The sequence below is a fragment of the Pseudoliparis swirei genome, chromosome 1 (assembly GCF_029220125.1).
Source record: "Pseudoliparis swirei isolate HS2019 ecotype Mariana Trench chromosome 1, NWPU_hadal_v1, whole genome shotgun sequence".
NCBI lineage: Eukaryota > Metazoa > Chordata > Actinopteri > Perciformes > Liparidae > Pseudoliparis > Pseudoliparis swirei.
In genome coordinates this window covers 11,392,914-11,414,992 of record NC_079388.1, presented here as the reverse complement: position 1 = coordinate 11,414,992, position 22,079 = coordinate 11,392,914, and the positions used below count along the sequence as shown (strand labels likewise).

General features: G+C 42.3%; 1 protein-coding gene across 3 annotated transcripts; it reads left to right on the top strand.

The window, feature by feature from the left end:
• Positions 1-13,418: 13,418 nt before the first annotated feature.
• Positions 13,419-21,666, top strand: sp4 (sp4 transcription factor). Of its 3 annotated transcripts, XM_056417660.1 has the most exons (7): positions 13,419-13,968; positions 14,232-14,302; positions 15,720-16,073; positions 16,151-17,309; positions 17,620-17,818; positions 18,579-18,778; positions 19,289-21,666. In XM_056417660.1, exons 1-7 carry the CDS (start codon positions 13,962-13,964, stop codon positions 19,561-19,563), a joined length of 2,265 nt encoding a protein of 754 aa, XP_056273635.1. In that variant the 5' UTR covers positions 13,419-13,961; the 3' UTR covers positions 19,564-21,666. The 3 variants fall into 3 exon arrangements, with proteins under 3 accessions (XP_056273635.1, XP_056273626.1, XP_056273618.1); XM_056417651.1 differs by lacking the exon at positions 13,419-13,968 and having other exon boundaries at positions 14,083-14,302; positions 15,720-16,064; XM_056417643.1 differs by lacking the exon at positions 13,419-13,968 and having other exon boundaries at positions 14,083-14,302.
• The last annotated feature ends 413 nt before the right edge of the window (positions 21,667-22,079 follow it).

Below are 22,079 nucleotides of genomic sequence, written 5' to 3'. Positions count from 1 at the left end.
TATAAAGGCAAGGGGGAGAATTATGCAGGGTGAGAGAGAATGAGACTGTGATTAGTAACTGGAGTGGATGAATAGCGCACACACGAACACACACACACACACAAACGCACACGCACTGTAAAATGGTATCTTTGCCGAAGCTGCTTGCGTTATGAGTTTCTTCGCTCTTCATCAACTTTCGTCCTGTCGCTGTTAACTACTGACAATAAAGTTGCTGATTCATGGCGAGCAGCCTTTCTGCTCGCCAACACATTAATGAGATGCGTCTGAAGGAAGGAGGTCCTCATTGATTTCTTCAAATGTTGTTGGCGTTTGTTAGGTGGCTTTATCTCCGACGTTTCAAAGGGAGCGTGTTGATTGCAGATCAATAGCTTTTAGCTCACGTTGACTTCCTATAACTGCCTCTCAGTGTCTCCTCTGTTACTCGACCAGCAGCTGCCTTTAGGTCTCTACCAAAATAAGGAATAATCTACTTTACTTCATGAAATAGATGCTACCAGAAAGAGAGAACAGAAATCAAGACTCTGCCTTTACATTGGACTCTTTCAGTGTTCAGAACAAAGTTCTGTACTTGAACTCATCTACTGGTCAGGTTTGCATCCACAACGGAAAAAGTCTAACTGTACATATAATATTCCAGATCATTAATTACACTTAATATGTGGTTTCATGTGCTCTTCTTGAGTACTAAGAAGACTAATACGTATATTTAATGCGCTTTGTGACATTGTGCTCTTGAGATGGAGCAATTTAAATAAACATACTTATTTACCTACCTTAAAACGTATGAGCAAAGGGGCTACAATTTGTCAAGAAAGCGAATAAATATATTTTTAAACATTCGTTTGGTGTTTTTCAGGAGGTAGCTATCCAATGTTATCGAATGGTATTCAAATGCAATATTAGCATTGTGAAAAAAAGGCCATGAATCCTTTTCTTGACTCACACATGAAATGCATCCATGTGACTATGCAACAGTCAGGTGACGTGACATTAAACAATGTCTTTTAAAAGCGTGAAAAGAGACACACAAGCGGAGGCGGAGGGAGGGAGGGAGGGAGGGAGGGAGGGAGGGAAGATTGATGAGTCAAACCAGCACAGGTCCTAAACTAAGAAACCGGTATTCAAGACTGGTTTTGAGTTATTGTGAAGAACCGTTTGTGAGGATTCTCTCTAAACTTAACGTTCTATTTGTTCCCTAAACCAAACATTACATTCTTTCTTTGGTGTTGGCGTGTAATTTGAACCTGTTTTGTGCCACCACTAAGAAATGCTGCAATTCTTTGTTTTACTCTGAAAAAAGGAGCTCCTCTTCTCCTGTTCAGCATTGATTATCAGAGGAACCAGTAGCATGGAGCAAGTGGTGAGGGTGTCGGGGTTAACATGATAAGTAGAGGCGGATGTGGCATTTAAAGTCTGTTATTAGGGTCTATTTTCGACAGCTGGTTCTGACACACAAATTGAGACTCATCCAACAAACACACACATCACCACTTATGAATTACACACGCTCCAATAGCACCGTGTTTTGTGCACCAGGGAGGAAGGCTGATGTGAGGGAGAGAAGAAGAAGATGAGGAGCGGGGGATGAAGACATAAGAACAGAAAAGCCGGTGATGCAACACATGTCCCACATCGTTTGATTTCTTTAATCTCTTTTAAAGCTTGAGTAAGATTTTTTTTAACCTGAACTGAAGCTGGTAATGTTCTTCAGCATCAACCAGGGAAGACTCTGATAAACCAGCTGGCTCGAACTCTCCCCTTGATTAAATCTTTCTCTGACCATGATCTCTGTTCTCTTCACCGATAACACTGTTCATCCCTCTTTTCTCCAATACTCACTCACTCACTCACACGCGAACACATACACAGATTAATTTACTCTTGTTCATTTTTCAAGTTCTACGTCTTCTCTGCGAATAATGTGTGGTCAAATGTGTGCATGCGTGTGTGTTTTTGTGTGTGTGTGTGTGTGTGTGTGTGGCCATTGATTGATGTGCAGAAGCCCAGGAGCATAATCATACACTTCCAGACGTCATTTTTCACTTTCAATGTTGATGGATAGACTTGATGCATCTGATCACTGCTACCTCAGCGTGGGGGGTCTAGGTCATCTCCGGTGTGTGTGTGTGTGTGTCTCTCATTGGCCAGCAGTCCATCTGTCTGTCTGAGGCCAGTCGTGATTGAGTAGACTCCCCCATTCCACCAGAAGGCCTGTTTGTGGGGTCTCTTCTCCCTTTGCTACCCTGAGGACAACCGGCCATGATGGCAAACTGTGTGTGAATGTGTTTGTTAGTTTTAAAGGAAGAATACACTATTTTACTCATCCCCTCTCTTGTCGAGATGTGGGGAAGGTGTCATTCTGCAAGAGCATTGAAGATGTTCCTCATAAAAATTCACCAAAAGGTAAACTAAGACCCCCGGAGTCCCTGTAGCTGTTGCGTGTCGTTTCATTCAACAGTTCAACTACTTTTAAACTGAAACTTGAGCTGCTTTGAGTGCACACAATTAGCGTCAGCGCGTCCACTACTTAACTGCTTTCAGCAGCTACAAGTGCACAGGCTTTTTATACGACAGTTCAAGTTTTCTTGGCGCTTTTCCTTCAACAGAAATGTCAGTGATTAACCTATTATTGGCATTTCAACAATTCTCTAACGCTTACACTTCGATTGACAACTTCCTTTGTGGGATCAATAAAGTTAGTCTTATAGAACATGACATTAGAAATAAAAATAAAAAGATTTAAACTATTTACACTATTTCAAACAAGGAATAAAATTTTCTGAAATTTGAAAAGGGTTCTTTCGAAAATGACGTCTTGATGTGTACTTACTTTTTAATGTGTAGTGTGTGAATAGGGTTACCATGACTTATTCTATGTGGACCGAAGCACCCAGCCATGCACATACATATGCATGCAGATAGATATAAAAAAAACACACACACACACCATTCATGCTGTGTTCCTGGTTAACTAGCGCTCCTCCCACTCATCGCGCTTCACCTCGCCACAATGCCAGCCATAAAATTCAGGGGCTGAGGGAGCAGAAGAAAAGTGGGGGTTAAGAAAAGCACAGAGAGATGGCTTGATGTTAAATTGACTGGAAAAAAGCCGCTTGCTTTTTCATGCTAATTGCTGTGCAACAAATTGTTAATTTATTCCACAAAGAACTGCAAAACACCCCCAGATTTGACTGAAAACGGGTCCACTACAACACAAGCTTAAATCAAACTTAAATTTGTTACACTATCACCATCTCTGCACACACACATTCCACTTAACGTTGTCATCAATTGCGATTGGGTGTTTAGAGGCGTGGGACAGATTTAGAGAGAAGAACGCAGGTCAATACACATCCTTCAGGTTCTCCCTCGCTCTCAAGCACACAATGACACACACACTTGGACCAGGTTCAGGTGGTTTGGAGGTGATTTCATGGTTGCCGTTTTATTGATGGTTCCCGTCAAACATGAAACGTTTCTTTTCCCACCTAAGCGCACACACATGCACTGCCTCTGGGCTGTCATTCAGGACATACACAGACAGCAAGTAACAAGGGGTTGGCGTCAGCTCTACCAGGCCCGCAAGTCATGTCAAGTCATGCACTGAACGACACACACACACACGCACGCACATACACACTTATCTTGGATCTTTATGGTGTGCTGCACCCTCCACTTAGCACTGCTGTAAAGGTCTTCCTGAATTCGTACAAGAGAGCCATCTTCAAAGAGGTCCATGCACGCTCACACAGACACACACCGGAGAGCCACACAGACTTCTCAGCGGACTTAATCATTTCACATTTGGCTTCAAAGAGACTATTTAAACACATGCTTGCTCACTGTCTGAAAGCACAGCATGGGTCTCGTCCTCTTTAATGGTGTTTCAATTTAGCTTAATTCTGCATCTTTGAGTTCAGCTGCATTTGGGGAGTGAAGTGAATAATGGAGAGCACATGTCTTTTTTTAATGCATTTCTCAATAACAAGTGCTCCTCATTAATATAGAGGGAAGTTGTTACTGTCTGAACTGTACAATACATCACGAGGAATCTTGCAGAATTCAGCTGATGGACATTTGTTTTCACAACGACAAATTTGAAAGTCTGAATATACATTTTACTGCCTTTTGTGCCAACACCGTAACTATCACGATACTTTTTCCAACTTTATTTAAATCTCAACATAAAGTGTGATTTATGGGGCCACGGTTTAACTCAGAGTTCAGTTTCAGTTCAAGGTTTTGCTCCTATCTCTCCCATAATGATGCTACATCTTACAGCATCTCATCTCCTGTCCTAAGGAGCTCTTTGTCTTGACCTTTGAACCTCTGGGGTCAGATACCTCTGGAGGCTGACTGCAGGTTGACTTTACCCCTCTCTATGTGCACATGTAATGTCTCCAACATTATCTGTGCATGTGCGGCGGTTTGAGTTGGAAGGTACCCGACCTTTTGTATGAACACTCAGATGTGCAAAATGCATCGGCACATGCACGCAGCAGAAACAATGAATGCATGTGGGACATACCTGCAGTAGTCGCCACGGACACATTCTGCAGATTCTAGTGATTCAGTCTCTGTCTTTGAAGGTGTCTTCTGAATCGCAGGACTTGTAATTATGTCGAGCTCTTGGCCTTACATGGTGTTTGAACAAAGCTGTAGTCAGAGCAGTTAACAGTTTGATAGGACTTGAAGTCCAGCCAATTGCGTTTGCACGCACACTGGTGAAAAAGCAACAATTTAACATGTCAGTGACCAATATTTGTCATTCAAAGACATTATCCCTTACTATTTAATATTTCACAATCACTCGTATCTCGTTGTTTATTTAAGAGTTGAGTCTTAGTGGTGACTGATTTATATGCACGTATGGAGGTTAGTCTGCTCAAACATTTCCTGATTGATTTATGGTCCATAGAATGACAGAGAAATATGGCTGCTACGTAAACTCCCAATTCACAATGATATTATTTGGACTGACTGTGCACCAGTAGAGTGCACACGGATACAATGAGATTAAAGTGAGGGAATAAGAGGGTTAAAATATGGAAACTTACATTTCTTTTAACTTCAGCTGTATTTTAAGCATTGATATTTTTTAATGTTACTGTTATTATGAGGTACAGTTTATCTGTGATTGTTTAGTGAGGCAGATTGAACCCAAATATATTGAGTATTGATTAATCAATGACCTATTAATGCTTTACTGGATTGCAGCTTTAAGGAACAATATCCAGCACATGTTCAGAGGCAAGAGGCAAGTTTAAATGGTCAAGTTCCATTTATTGATGCATTTCAATCAAGCAATATTGACTATCTTATGAACATATCTGGTACAAAGTTGGTTGTTTTCGCAATCAATGTACTGTATAAATGTAACACTTTATAATTTCATTAAAATGCAGAAATGAAAAGCTTTCAAATCTAGCTCTATGTATCATAGCCTTATTCCCTGTAACCCATTTACATGTAGCCTTTCTTTGCTTTTAAAATTTTAAATTCCTTTTAAGAAACATTCATATATGTATTCATACAAGGTTATTCCACATTAATTTTGAATAGTTTCAGTAAAGAATTCACTCATTGGACTCATGTCTTCAGATCGTCCCAGGTGCATGTGATCTGTTGAATGTCATCTCCTGAGAGTCACATGTAACAAGTTGTAAGATGCGTGAAAGAAAGAAGAGTTTATATTTCTCTATCTATCTCTTAAGAGTTATACTCTCAGTGAGAGTCGACGCTCAGCCTTTGTGATGTTGTTCAGCCACTGATGGACCGTTTCTCTGCTGGTATCGATGAGAACAGGTTAACATTCTGCTCTGCTCTGATTTCTCGTGTAATTGTATTGTGAGAGAATTTGAGTTTAGCCTGACACGCCCCTCTCTCCCTCTCTCTCTCTCACACACACTCACACACACACCCTCATCTTCAAGCATTATTATGCCAGACAAATAAACCGTTTTGGACACTGAATGAATCTGTCAAATGTGTTTACAGATGACACACACACACAAACCCACTGAATACACAGCTGATACACTCTGCGAAATCTTGCCGTTGCATGTGTGCTAAAAAAAGTCAAACATCCAGCCAGAGAGAGAAACAAATTCACGTTGACAAAGGTGTGTCCCACACCCTGAACTGGCACTATGCCCACTGAGACACACCGGTTGTTTTCCACTTTATCCAGACATCAGGAAGCATCAATCAACTATCATTACAGTCAGATCCCGCCAACGTTCACAGAGACTTCATGCCAGTCCAACCCAGTCGAGAGTCGTGTTTCCAGTAAGAAAAAAATAGATTTTGATCACACAAGGATTCATCTTCCTCAAGTTACTGCACTCAAACATTATAGATAGAAACAATGTAAATGTACAGCTTTCGGATCATCTATAAATGTCTGTGTGTGCACATATGCTGCAGGGCAACACCAGGAGGAAGTCCTGATGATGAGCCATAACACAATGACATCACCTGTTCTCGTCCAGATTTACTGGCACTAAAGGATGAGTACTGAATGACTATCTACTGTATCTATTTCTCAATCTATAATAACCGCTTGTAGCTTGTTAGAGGAAAGTTATGTGAAACATGTCTGTTATCACCTGTCAACAAGTTCTCCAGATGTGCACACACACACACGCACGCACACACACTTTATGAACAACAGAGGCAGCTGCCAAAAGCTGAACTCATGCCAGCAGTCATAAATCTGTCCATCTTAACTTAACCTTTAGGAAAGGGAGACATTCTGACGCCAAGGCCCCGTGTGACAGACACACACCTACGCATACGAGTGCACAAAGAAAACCATAACTGCACGCAAGCGTGCACTGACTCACACATGCCAACATGCTTATGCGCATAGGTGCACCATTTTAACTTGACATTCCTGTCCACGCAATCGTGTTGAATCTGACTCCCAAGTCATATATGTAAGTGACATAGACAATGTATGCAAATCAAATCCAGTTTTAAATGATGCCTCTTTTTATGTCTGGATAATTACTTTGAAACCGTTTGACTGAGAACAAAGCAAATTCCAGATTTGAGCAATCTTCATGTCAACATTGTAGAACATGCACACACAAAAAACATCAGTGTGAAATCTGTTCTCATGGTTCATCTGATTCTGGGCCTTTAACATACAGGACTGTCTCAGAAAATTAGAATATTGTGATAAAGTTCTTTATTTTCTGTAATGCAATTAAAAAAACAAAAATGTCATGCATTCTGGATTCATTACAAATCAACTGAAATATTGCAAGCCTTTTATTCTTTTAATATTGCTGATTATGGCTTACAGCTTAAGAAAACTCTAAAATCCTATCTCATAAAATTTGAATATTTCCTCAGACCAAGTAAAAAAAAGATTTATAACAGCAAAACAAAATCAAACATTTGAAAATGTGTTTCCAGGTGTTTCGAGTTAATTAGACGATTCAAGTGATTTGTTTAATACCCTACTAGTATACTTTTTCATGATATTCTAATATTTAGAGATAGGATATTTGAGTTTTCTTAAGCTGTAAGCCATAATCAGCAATATTAAAAGAATAAAAGGCTTGCAATATTTCAGTTGATTTGTAATGAATCCAGAATGCATGACATTTTTGTTTTTTTAATTGCATTACAGAAAATAAAGAACTTTATCACAATATTCTAATTTTCTGAGACAGTCCTGTATTGTTATGATACTTAACTTCCAGTCAAATCAAATGCAGTTTGCAGGTAAGAGAAACAGACGACAAAAACTGAAAGTGCACGGCTTTTTTGTAGACTCAAAACATTTAAAATGTTAATCTCTGGGTTGATTTGATTTTTGCTTATCTGTTCATTCACATTCTCAGACATTGACCTGCAGATTTTCTTAGTGATATTACTTTTGCTGTTGCTCAGTAGTTTTGACATTCATTTATTTATTGAGCCACAACAAAAAGTAAATAATAGTAATAATATTTAGGAATTATACAAATTGTCAATATTTGTGTATTGGAAATATGCAATATATCCAGTAATTTTTGTAAAATAGGATATCTGTGCAAAATATATGCTTTTCCTGCACGTCCTGCGGTGGGGCCGAATCATTTTGGCCCAGAAGAGACGGGTCTAAGAAGCAGTTTAGCCTATTACTGATTAAAGATATAAATGAATGATATACAATTTAGCAAATCAGCGTCCTGAAATAAATTCAGCTTTTGGGCTAAAATCCCCTGCCCCAAAAGCTGCGCATTCTCGGCAGGTGATATTTTAACGACATGACAACGGCCAGGGTTGAGCACGAACATGAGCATTTATTTTCCAAGAAGACCCAAGCCATTAAAATCTCTCCTCCAAGACCCGTTTGAGAGAATAACTTTGGTGAAGAAACTACAGGTAAAACCACTGGGCCCAGATCAACCAGACTTAAGAAGACAACAGTGGTCGGGTGTATTAGGGATGGACGGGAGGAGGAGTACAGGGCAGTGGTGAGTGACTTTGTAAAGTGGGCCGATGAGAACCACCTGCGGCTGAACGTGGCCAAGACCAGAGAGATGGTGGTGGACTTCAGGAGGAAGGCGACAGCTCCTCCACCTCTGAGTGTCCTGGGAGTGGACGTGGACATGGTGGAGGAGGACCAGTACCTGGGCGTCTCCATCGACAGCCGACTGAACTGGAAGGCCAACATCAACGCTGTGTACAAGAAGGGGATGAGTCGACTCTTTTCCTGAGAAAGCTTGATCCTTCAACGTGTGCAGCAAGATGCTGGAGTTATTCTACCAGTCGGTTGTCGCCAGTGTGCTGCACTTTGCCATTGTCTGCTGGGGAGCAGCATCGAGCCGGTGACACCAGCCGTCTGAACAAACTGGTTAGGAAGGCTGGCTCCATCATCGGCTGCCAGCTGGAGCACCTGGAACAGGTGGTGGAGAGGAGGACGTTGAAGAAACTTGTGTCCATATTGGACAACCCGGACCACCCTCTCCACCACCTCCTACAGGGACAGAGGAGGACTTTCTCCAGACGTCTCCTCACGCTCCGCTGCCACAAGGACAGATACAGGAGAACATTCCTGCCGACGGCTATGAGGCTCTACAACAGATCACCTCTTGCCAGATCATAGTGCAATAACTCAATAACTGAATACTTACACTATGTTGATCTGCACTTCACACATCTCATTTGTTTGCACTACACACATACACACATTTCATTTCATTTGCTCTGCACTCATACACACACTTTGCTTTTTGCACTCTGTCTATATTTAATATTTTGTGTATTTGATTTGTCAGTGTTGTTGTGTGTTGTGTATGCATGTGTGTTGTATATTTACATATATATTTTGTTTTGTATTTTACTTTTATTTTACTTGTATACTTCTATATCTTTCATCCCTGTTTCTTATATTTTGTGTTTTGTTTTTACTCTTGTGTGTTGCTGCTACTGTCACGACAAATTTCCCCTTGGGGATTAATAAAGTATATATCTATCTATCTATCTATCTATCTATCTAACAGACCAACTGAAAGGGAAACAGCACATGAAGCTTCTAGATGATGTCCTGCTAATGCCCTATTTTGCTTTATAAATCTCGGGGACAGATCCAGCATGGACAGTTACGGGAATAAGGGACATGAAGCACTTGTCAGAACAATTAAGAAAACATGAGAACACAGGACATGCATTGGATAACTTCTGAAGCAGCCATATTGGGCAAAGTGAACGTCGCTACCAGCTGGACGAAGAACATAGGATTGCGGTGAAGAACCACAATGAGGAGGAGAATAAAAACAGGCACATTTTATATATATATATATATATGTGATTTATATTATGCAATATTTATATTGTATATTTATATATCATAGTATACAGAATTATGATATGATATATGTATATATATATATATATTAATATACTGAATTGTATGAATAATATGTCCTTATTATGTCAGTGTTGGAATATATGTTAAACATTTAGTGTTTACTGGGATGTTTGCTAAAAAACCCGCCAAAAAGAACTATATATATATATATATATCCTACTTTAGTTGAGTATTTTCATTGTATGTCATTGAATAGTTACTATAACAATAATTATTATTATAATAACACTAATAATAATATGTTTATTTATATTACACTTTGCACAGACAAAAGGTCACAAAGTGCTGTACAGGGGTCGCGAAAACAAAAACAAAGCATAAAACAAACCAAAGTGACCATGACAGGTGAGAAAGTAATAAAGTCAACATTAAAGGACGGCGCTTTAAAATACACAATACATAAAATAAAAAGATCAAATCAGATAAAAAGCAAGACGTAGAGCATGTCTTCAACCAACCGCCAGTGTGAACAGGTAAGTCTTTTTCTAAACAACATCACAGAATCAGAAAACCGTACAGGTACAGGCAGAGCACTCCAAAGCTTCGGTGCTACTGCCTCAAAAGCTCGGTCTCCACGAGTCTTAAGCGAGTGTGTGAGACGGACAAAAGATGGAACTGTTGGACCTGAGATGCTGGTGAATATGGGCGAAGTGGTTCAGCCACATATGAAGGATTCTGTCCGTGTAAGTGAAGGTTAGGATTTCAAAGTGAATCCTATATTACAGGGAGCCAGAGAAGATATCAGAGTACGGGGCTGATGTGCCTATTTGTCCTCGTCAGTATTCTGGCAGCAGCATTCTGGATTACTTGCCACCGGTTAATCGCTGTTTTACTGAGTGAGGTAAAAAGTGCATTACAATAATCAATACGAGAAACGATGAAAGCATGTATGATCCTCTCTAGTCCAGCTGTTGATAGTACATATCTTAGTTTGCTAAAGTTTCTACGGTGGAAGAAACACGATCTGAACAGCTGCTTAACATGTGGGTCAAACGACAAGGATTGGTCAAATATTACCCTGAGATTACGCAGATGGTCGACAGAAGAGGCGAGTGGATCAGGTGCAATAACCAGAACCTCTGTCTTATTTGCAGTCAGTTGTAAACCATTTACTGCTGTCCAGTCCTTAATAGCATTGACACAATCAAGGAGCCTATTAGCCTGATACAATACAGATACTATATTTAAGACTTAACCTGAATAAAACTTGTAAAATATGAAGGTTATGTTATTTATAAATATGTATCGTATCCTACCTAACATTAAAAAAGTTGTAGAACCAAAAATGGATGATTACAAATTAGTGCTAATAATGCAATAGAATATAACATATGATAACAAGAACTTTGCATTTGGAAACGTATAGAGTAAAGAGTCTAGGTTTCTATTTTCATACTTGACATTTTTTATATAACACTTTATATTTATGTATCCTGTTTATATTTTAACCAAATTTTCCGTCTGGTGATTAATAAAGCTTTATCTTTTCTTATGTTCGTAACAACAACTCCCCCATGTCTGGTGCATGGCGTCATCTAGTGGCAGCAGCTGGGAAACAAGTATTACTTTCACTTTCTTCACATTGCAGGGATATCCGTTTACAGTTCAGCTTTCGCTGCTGATCCTAAATTGATCTTATTATCATTTGTAGGGCCCCAATTGCTTTTGATAGAAGTAGGATCACAAAAAGTTAAATGTAAGTCCATTGAGGATTAATGACAATGACAAATAACTCCACTCAACATTTAAAGATGGGAAAAGGGCTTCTTGTATGTGTGGCATAATTATCTATAACATATGACGGCCTCCTCTCTTAGCACCAACACAATCACCACCCCTTCTTCAGACAAGACCTCGTTGCATGGCAACGACCTGCCGAGTGGCCCAGGGGGCGGGACCAACGCACTTGGCTTTGGCAGTAATTACAGTGCATGTGCGTGTGTTTCTGGGCCATTCCAGGCGTGTATGTGCGTGTGCATGTTTGGACTTTGAACTCACACTTAGAATACAAGCAGTCTCATGACCAAAAAGATACCACAGAACTTGAGTATTAAAGGCCTGCAGCCATGTTCAAGTTATTTGGGCTCTGATGAGAAAAGGGTCAGATTTAAACTATTCAACTCATCGTCATGAGACCACAAAATAAATCTATGTACTTTCTACATCAAGTTCCAATGTTTGAATCATAATTGTGGAACTCAAACATGAATACATCTTGAAATCCATATCAATGAACATCTTTTAGTATTCTCCTGACTTCTTCCAATGACTGGGTGCAGCTAAGAGACACAGTGCCACTGTGGCAGAGTATTGTTCTGTCTGACAGCCTATCAGCCTAAATATTTCCCTTGTGTGCCGTGGGCATATCCTCAGTTGGCTGCCCGCTAATGATGTTTTCTGCTTGGTGAATCGGGCTTTGACTCCACTTGGCTTACGTGACGCCTCGCTCACGGAGGGCTTCTCTGAAGGAGAGGACAAACAGGTCAGGAGAAAGCCCTCCCTAGGACCATATAGGCCTGCTACGTCAACATGTAGCTGGAGTTGCTGGGATGAATTTAACAATATACATTTCGCTTTGGGGGATTAAAAGAAGTTTTGGCACTGTGGGTGAGGCCATGACTTATACACTTCTAGTGCAAAGGAATAAAAGCTTTTCTTCTCCGGCTAAGTAGCCATGATTCAACTCTCTCCAAATGCATTCGTTGAACGGAAATAGTCTTTTTGTAAGTCAAATATTACTTTACATATAATCAGTTTACAATAATATTCAAGGAATAAAAAGCAGTACATTTTCATATTTCAGAGGGTGGGAAACTTTTGCATTTGTGCATCGTAAATAACTTAAATTATGAATCTATGATTAAAATAGTTGAGACTGCAGGAGGAAGTCCACCGGAAGGTTAAACATTACGCAATTTATTAAACTATGGTCAACATAAAACAAAAGAATAGAGTGGGTCGATTAGCAATGAAAGCCTCAGGGTGAGCCTAGTCAACTGACACCCTTCCAGGTCAGCCTACTGTCTGCTGAGAATGGCCGGGAAACTCCAGACAGTAAGAGGGGGCCATGTGTGAATGCCCTTTCCATAAATTATTGTAAAGTACTGTTTTCTCCATATAATATGGAAAGACTAAAGATATGGGATAAACTGGGACATACAAAAAAAATTATTTGTGGCAATTAAATAAAAATAAATGTGCTTTCCATAGTTGATAATAACTAGATTGCCCTTCAGTTCCTCAGCTTGATCTCCTCCTACAAACCAGAGCTGTCATCTTGTGACACCAGAGTGGAAACACACGCCTCTCTTTCCCGTTCGCCCAACCCCCCACAACACAGAAGTCTCCGCCCTTCCCTCTCGCTCTCACACCAACGTGACTACCAACACCGACGCCCCGGAGCATCATGGGAGCTGTAGTCTCCGCCGCCCAATAAAGCAGAAGAAGGCGAGGCTTCACCAAAATACAACTCCCATCTCGACCCTCGCACGCCGAGCCCCGTCGACCAATCTGAATAAATGGGAGGAGCGCTTCCGCCCACAAAAGCCACAGCTATCTCCCCATATCTTCCCCTTAAAAAAAATCAATTGTGCACGAAAAAAAGAGGAATAGGCGTAAAATACAAACACTGGTGACGGTTTGTTTTCCGTGCACGAAGGACGGCGACGAGGCGTCCCCGCGTCGTGCGGCGAGTGAGACAGCGGCGACAGGCAGGAGCAGCGAAGAGGGTGTTGTCCTGATGCTTAAATGGAAGTGGGTGGGCCTCTACGGTCACACACTGACAACTTCTCTCTGGATATTATTCTGACAAGCGCCAATTTGCTCGTATATGGACTCGCTATCCGGTGAAAGAGACACGCGACGGGGCTGCGAGCGGGCCGACGGGCCGGTGACGTTCAACGTGTTCTCCGTTATCTCCGTTATTCGGGGCTGCTTGATTGTGCCTGCGCTTGGCACCGCCCTTCCTGGCCAGTGGGTGGTTTCGTCAAACAGCAAGAGCCGCCACGGCCCAGCGCCGAACACATAGGCCGCCCCTCCGCCTCTCTACCCGGCCGGCCTTCTTCTGTCCCTCTCGGTATATTAATGCGTTATGAGTGGTAGGTACCCTCCCCCCGCTCCGTCTCCACCCCCCTCTCTCGCTCCGTCTCTCTCTTCGTCTGACGGACAGGAGGCTCCCAGTAGCTTTGGCATTAACGATGAGGTTACTGGTGCCTCCTTTACCTTTATTGACCACCTTTGTTGTTATCTGCAATATTATCAGATGTAGTGTCTATATGAGTGTGCCTCATCCTTGGACTTTGTACTGCTTAGACATTTTAACTGGGGAGCATTTCTTACATGTGTTCTTCTTTGTTGACAGACTCTAGGAAGGAATCATCTGGAACTGAAGGGGGGAAAGCATCTAAGAAGGGGAAAAGTTCTGGATTGCAGGTAAAATAAACGGAAAAAGAGTTTATCATACTTCGTTACTTTGTACCTTGCCTGTTAGGCCAAACATGTACTCCCTCCCTCCCAGCCTGACACCTCTGGGGGCGTTTCTCTGGTGAATTCCACTTCCTGCTTCGGTGCAGTCCCGCTGAGAGCCACACCAGAGCTTGTTGAAAAGGCTTACAGGACTGTCTCAGAAAATTAGAATATTGTGATAAAGTTCTTTATTTTCTGTAATGCAATTAAAAAAACAAAAATGTCATGCATTCTGGATTCATTACAAATCAACTGAAATATTGCAAGCCTTTTATTCTTTTCATATTGCTGATTATGGTTTACAGCTTAAGAAAACTCTAAAATCCTATCTCATAAAATTTTAATATTTCCTCAGACCAAGTTAAAAAAAAGATTTATAACAGCTGAGTGTTTGTCAAGGCTCAGGAAACCCTTGCAGGTGTTTCGAGTTAATTAGACAATTCAAGTGATTTGTTTAATACCCTACAAGTATACTTTTTCATGATATTCTAATATTTAAAGATAGGATATTTGAGTTTTCTTAAGCTGTAAGCCATAATCAGCAATATTAAAAGAATAAAAGGCTTGCAATATTTCAGTTGATTTGTAATGAATCCAGAATGCATGACATTTTTGTTTTTTGAATTGCATTACAGAAAATAAAGAACTTCATCACAATATTCTAATTTTCTGAGACAGTCCTGTATATGGCTGTCACACTTCAGCCAAAGCACTTTTGAGTTGTCCATTTGAATTAAGGTCAAATAGATTTAATTCTAAATGTGGATTTATTATAAAGACCTGCAGCGTTGGTATGTTGCTCTACAACTGTGGCACCTCCTTCTTTATCTGCTTTTCATAGGTTGTGTATTTTTGATATATTTCAACAAGGCAGTCATTCTTAAGTGCTTCATTTGTTGTTAAGCGTGCATGACAAGCATTTTTGCTGTGTTATTCCACTCTGTTGTACGTGTTACAGAACCTAGGCTTTTTCTGAGGTGTATAGCATAAGAAAATTGCTTGCGACCTAGTTTCTTTGAAAGGAAGGAGAGAGAGAAGGCGGTATTTTCTTCCAGTGTTCTGAGAAAAGAGAACTGTGGTTCTCACACGCCCACCCACTCACTTCCTGTAATAACGCCCACTTCCACTGACAGCTCTCTCTTGCTCTCTCTTCAATTTGCCCTCTCCTTACTCTCATCCTTATTTCAAATGTGTTAACTGTGTGTGGGCATAACGAAACCTGCCCATTCTTTTCCTTTTTCTATCCTTTTACTTACATTCTGTACTTTCTTGTGTGTGCACATATGCTTTCGCTTCCCCTTTTTCCCTCGTCCCTCCTGTTTAACCGCTCTCTATGCTCCACCCCACAATCCATCCTCCCCCCCCCCCACCCCGTCTCCTTCAGGATTCCTCACAGCCCTCTCCGTTGGCTCTGCTAGCGGCCACCTGCAGTAAGATCGGAGGGCAGGGGGGAGCAGAGGGGGCTCAGGTGGGGGCCCAGCAGTTCCAGGTGCAGGCTGGTCAGATCCAGCTGCAGCAAGGTCGACTCCAGGGTCAGATAGTGTTGGACGGAAGTGGAGGTCAGACCCTGGTGCCCCAGCAGCTGGAATTGGTCCCAGCTCAGTTCACGGGGAACGGCTGGCAGATTATCACAGCAGCACCTAGCATGGCCAAAGAGAACCCCAATCAGCCTGTTGCTGTGACCGTGGCCACCACCATGGCCAACGACAGCTCGCCAGGTGGACGCAAGGTGAAGAAAGTGGGTTTGAGCACTTTTTTTTGGTTTGCCAACTTATGTGATCTTAACTGCATCACTGCTCCTTTCCTGTTGGGCAGGTGAAGCCATTTGGTGGGATCAACAGCATTGCAGCCAATCAGCAGCAGTTTCAGATCATCCAGGTTCAGAACATGCCCAATGCTGGGGGCGGGGTCCAGTATCAAGTCATCCCTCACCTGCAGACTGCAGATGGGCAGCAGATCCACATCAGCCCAGCTCAGACAGCCTCCATCGGGAATGTACAGGAGCAGGTCCAGCTCATCCAGACCCAGAGCTCTGGCCAGACCCAGGCTATCCTGCAGCCAGCCAACCAGCAAGCCATCCTGACAAGTACAGCCAATCAGACGGTCCCACTGCAGATCCGCCATGCACAGTCGTTCCCACTGCAGCTGCAGACTCTGCAGGGCTCCCAGACTCCTGTTATGACCACAGTACCCATAAACCTTGGTGGCATGACCCTGGCTTTGCCAGTGATAAATAATGTTGGAGGGGGCGGGGCCCTCCAGCTTATCCAATCAGCAGATGGCACATTCTCTGTCGCCAACGGCAACCAGCTGATGACAACAACAGTCTCTGGGTCGACAACTTGTTCGACGGTAGTAGCCGAAGGTGACGGCGTGTCCGATGCGACGCATGTGGTATCTGTTGGATCAGAGAGTGGACCAGCTGACACCCAAGTGCAGTGCGGCGAGGCCGACTCTCAAAGCCAGAACCAGGCCAATGGGCTACAGAACCAGATCGACACAGCAGGAACCATTCAGCAAGTGATAGTGGGCCAAATGGGGCACCAGTTTGTGCAACAGATCCAGCTGCAGACCCAGAGTCAGGTGCAACCTCAGCACATTCAGACCCTCCAGCTGGCCCCAGGACAAACCCTGCAGCCCATCCAGGCCTTCCAGAATTCAGCCCAGGTCCTTATCCGTACACCAACCATGTCCCCATCTGGACAAATCACCTGGCAGACACTGCAGCTGCCCGGTGGCATCTCCCTGCAGGGCGGCCTCGGGGCAGCCATGCCCCAGCAGCTGACGCTGGCCCCCGTGGCCGGTGGGACGACAATGGGGAGCGGAGGGCTGGTCTCCCTGAGTGGATCTCCCCTGACGCTGAGCGCAGCCCAGATCAACCCGGGGTCCGGGGTCCAGACGATCAGCATCGCAGGGATGGGCACTGCTGGTGTTCAGGTGCAGGGTGTTCCCCTCACTATTACTGGTCTACAGGGTAAGACCCCAATAAGAGTCTCTGTGTGAATGTTTAGTAACTAATCCATAACTGATCCATTCATTAACACACACACAAATGACTAATCTCCAGTATTGTGGTACAATTGCATACATTAACAATTCAAAGTTGACCTACAGTATACTAGGATGTCCTGCAAGCCCATTACAATTGTGAGACACTTTAATCCATTTTGGATCTTGTTTTAAACTTTCTATGTTGTCATATTTCCTTCAGACTACCCCACGACAATACAACTTGTTTTTGACAAATACATTTACACATTTTGTCAATTTGAATCACCTTTCAGGTCAACCCCAGGGTCAAGATGGGGTCAAACTTCAGTCGTCTCCAATGACAGTCACTGTCGGCAACGTGGCTTCAGGCTCATCGATGAGTCCAGACCAGCTGGGCTCAGTACAAAGTTCTTCGGACCAGGAGGGACCGCCCAGCAAGAGGCTTCGTCGTGTCGCCTGCTCTTGTCCAAACTGCAGGGATGGAGAGGGAAGGTACGAACACAGTGGAAACACACAGCTGCATGCAACATTTAGCTATGACAAATTCGTGTTACACATGTGTTCATATGGGGAATTAATTGTTTTGTCTCGTTAAAAAAAAGGGACAAATACATCTTATGCAAAAATATGAATATAGTGCAGTAATTGACAAGGAAACTGGCTTTATGTTCTTTATGTTTTCACACCACCAACATCAATGTTCCATCAATCACAGAGTTAAAAAACACTGAACTTAACTTAATGGTTTGAATGTCAGAAATCTACAACTATGTGTAACCAAACTCATGTTTACATTTGTATCATTCCAAAATGAGTGATGACTGGGATGTCATGTTGGGACAACTGGTTTGACAGATGGTCAGAACACAGTGTAGCATGTATCCTACAGGGAGAGATCTGACCTTTTCACCTCCCAACACTTCACTTTGTAACGAGGAGCCTGCACTCAGAAAGACACAGAGAATATTGAGAGACCAGTCAAATGTATTCAGCTTCGCTAAAATAACCAGGAATCCATTTGTTAAGAGTCTTACTAATTCCCTTTAGAGAAGTTAACTTCATAAAACAGAGCTTTTTTACTTAACATATATCTTAGCTTTGATTAGGAGATTACTTCCCCGGCATCTAGACAGTGCGGACTAGCTGTGTTCCCATTTGTTTCAAGTCCTGAAAGCTTTTATGTAACACACACACACACACACACACACACACACACACAGCCAGCTCTCCCCTAACTTTGTGTGTTTTGTAGAAATAGTGGTGACCCCACAAAGAAGAAGCAGCACATCTGCCACATGGAGGGCTGCGGGAAGGTTTACGGCAAGACGTCTCACCTGAGGGCTCACCTGCGCTGGCACACTGGCGAGAGGCCGTTCGTCTGTAACTGGATCTTCTGTGGCAAGAGGTTCACCAGGAGCGACGAGCTGCAGAGACATCGGAGAACACACACCGGTAGGACAAACACGGACAGGGGTGTAGACTGGGGGTCCCGTTCGAAGGTCGTGGGGTGACGGCAACTCAGCGAATTAGAATCCAGTAATTAATGCAAACTAAGGCTGCAGCTGATGATGCATCAACAATTAATCTAAAGTGCATTTTTTTTATTGTTTAAAAAAAGGCAACTTCCTAGAACTCAATATGGCATTTTCAAATGTTTCAACAAAACTAGATAGAAAGTAGCAAATCATTTAAGTTTTGTTTGAGTTTTTTCTGTCGACTGACTACTTGTTTCAGCTCTAATTCGAACTCCCTTATGGACAATTATTCTTTTCCACATAATTCACTCAAAAATAATTCAACATAATACATCTATACATGTATTTAGTTGTAAAACCAAGAGAAAACATCTCAGAGAAAGCACCAGCCAGATTGGTTTTGTCACAACTAAGAGGTCGCTGTAGAAAAGCCAGATGTCCTTTCCTGATTTATTTTGTATCTAATTCTTTGTCTTCTCCCCTCTAGGAGAAAAGCGTTTTGAGTGTCCCGAATGCTCCAAGCGCTTCATGCGCAGCGACCACCTCTCCAAGCACATCAAGACCCACCAGAACAAGAAAGCCGGCGCTGCGGTGGCAATCATCAACACTGATGACATGGAGGAAGATGCCCCTGAAGGCATGGACGCCTCCCCTCAGATTGATGCTGTGGCAACCCTCTCACGTGACTCTGACCCTGCTACACCCACCACATCTAATCACATGGAGGAAGAGGAGGAGGAGGAAGGGGGGGAGTTTCAATAGGCAGCCGACTCCCGTTTCTTTGCCGAGAGGCTGACTTCCTGTTTTTTTGGGAGTCTTTGCAGGGACCGTCGGGGGTGGCTAGATTTTCTTTTTACTTTTAATTCGACATCATTTTAAAAATGTTGTTCTCTCATGAAAAAGGGACTCAAGAGACGGATCATGCGATGAACAGAAAAAGAAAAATATAAACAACACAATCTAAAAATAATTAACACATATAATAACACAAATTTAGCCTGAACATATGAAAGATTAGTTTGTCATTTATCAAATGAAACTATATTAATTCCATTCGCAGTGGGGAAAGGAATGTAAGTAGTGTCTAGATTAGCACAAGATTAACCCGCTGAATCTAAAACCGTCCAACATGGAGGGACAGTGTCTGACTTGCAACATAATCTAACTCTATGCACAAAGTTGTGTTCCTGTTTCATACGTGTCACACTGTGCTGAGAGTCAATCATGGTACAGGACTGTTGCAGAGCAGCGATAGAGCAGGTGCAGTCTGGGATGGTCTGCGTGTGTGTGTGTGTGTGTGTGGGTTTGACCTGTATGAGCGAGTGTGTGTATGAATTCTCACGCCGTCACCGAAAGGATCAACCTAATTTGAGTTTTATTCATGGTTCAGGTTTAGTCCTTAGATCAGATTCAGGTGTTGATTCTTCCGAGACCAGTCAACGGATAAACTGTTATCGAAGAAGGAAGAGGGGAATTCAAAAAATAAAATACATTAAAAGAAAAAGTAAGAGTAGAGAAAAGCACATATAAAAAGATTTATAAATAATGCATTCCTATTGAGGCACAGTGGCCATTAGACAAGAAGGTTTCTATAGAGAAAAACAATCTAGCTTTCTACAACTTTGTTTGTGTCGTGAAAGCAATACTATAATGACAATCCTAGTGAAACCATGTTTACATTGTCTGGGGAAGTTTTCTCTGTTGATAAAAACAAGCCAGATTGGTGAGAATAAATGAAAGCAGTGCTGTCGTCAAAACAAATCCCGTTGCTTTGCAGATACCACCAGCTGGCTTCAACATCACAGCCGCAGGCTATCCAATGCCAGTTTGTAATTTTTATATAATAGATTTCCATCAGATGGTAGCTGGTAGACGGAACGACAGTGTTGTTGGACGGCGGCACTGTAACCGATGTGGCTTTCTTGCTCTCTGTGCTCTGGTGTCGCCCCCTCTGCACCTCCAACCCCGCTACGGAACCGACGTGCCACAATTGCCTTAACACAAGCTGTCGTACAGCGGGAACCTCAGCTAGCCGGGTGGAGAACGAGGGGCTCTCCTGCATTAAAGGGGGTGAGACGGGCAGCACAGCACAGAGGTAAAGAGCGACAGGGTGATGAGAGCTGTGGGTGGGAGAGGGTCGGGCTACTTAGCTACGTGGATATTACGAGACGTTTTCTGGTGGTGTGTGTGGTTCAGTGTGTACATTCTTTTGAAATTAAGAGATTCTTTTATTTTATAGAATTCATCAGTTCCCCTCGCAGTACGTTGACACACAGGACCCCACTGTGTACGGCTAATTTATTATTTATCCTTGAGTTGGACTAATTGCTGGACTTGTATAGGTGTGTGTTGATTCTGAGGTCGTGTACAGCATGTTTGAGTTTTTTGCCGTAGTGCTGCTTCTCTTCTTTAATATGTGTGCTTCGGTTTTCGTTTTCTACGTCTGACCATTGCTGTTCATCTTTTTTCTCTTTGCGCCATTACGTGTTTTTTCGAGAAAAATAAATAACAAAAGAAGAAAGCAAAAAAGTTACTATTCTTTAAAAGTTGAAAAGGTTGATACCAAACAAATTTAGATGTTTTTGGTAATATTTTGTGTGACAACCAACTTTTGTTTTCTTTGATATTTTGTAGCGACATCTCATTTGTAAATCTTTTTCTAAAAGATGTTTGTTCGTCTCCATAACATTTGATAATGGGTTTTTGCCAGGTTAGCCTCAAAGGCCCCAGTTTATTGATATTTTTAAAACTGGTTTGTACAAATGTGTTATGTCAAGAAAAAAGAAAAGGACAACTTCAAGCAGAGAAGATGCTTTGCCTGCATAACACTTGACAATAAAATGATTAAAACGGTCTGAAATTTCACACTGATGCTCTGGTATTTGTGTTTACCAATAGAAAACAGTCCCAAAGAAACACGGCAGAGCCCGAACCATACCTACACAATGGTCCACTTTGACTTTAACACACACACGCGCTGTGTTGTGTTGTGGCAGCATTGATTTGTGCGTTTCCTTCAGGAACAATCACTTCCCTGTTACTGTTTCTGCCGTTAATGAACTCCAAACTGATGCTGGGAGGATCGAACCTGTGACTATTCAGTTACTCAAGAACACACAAATGCTCTGACCTATTGAGTTATGAGCAGGTAGTGTGAGTGTGTGTGTGTGTGTGTGTGTGTGTGAGAGCAGATAATGAGCCAATGAACCGTGTAGTTCAGGAAACACGCAGAGTAACGATCAAAGTGTGACTGGGGGTCACCAGCAGGTCACTCTTGC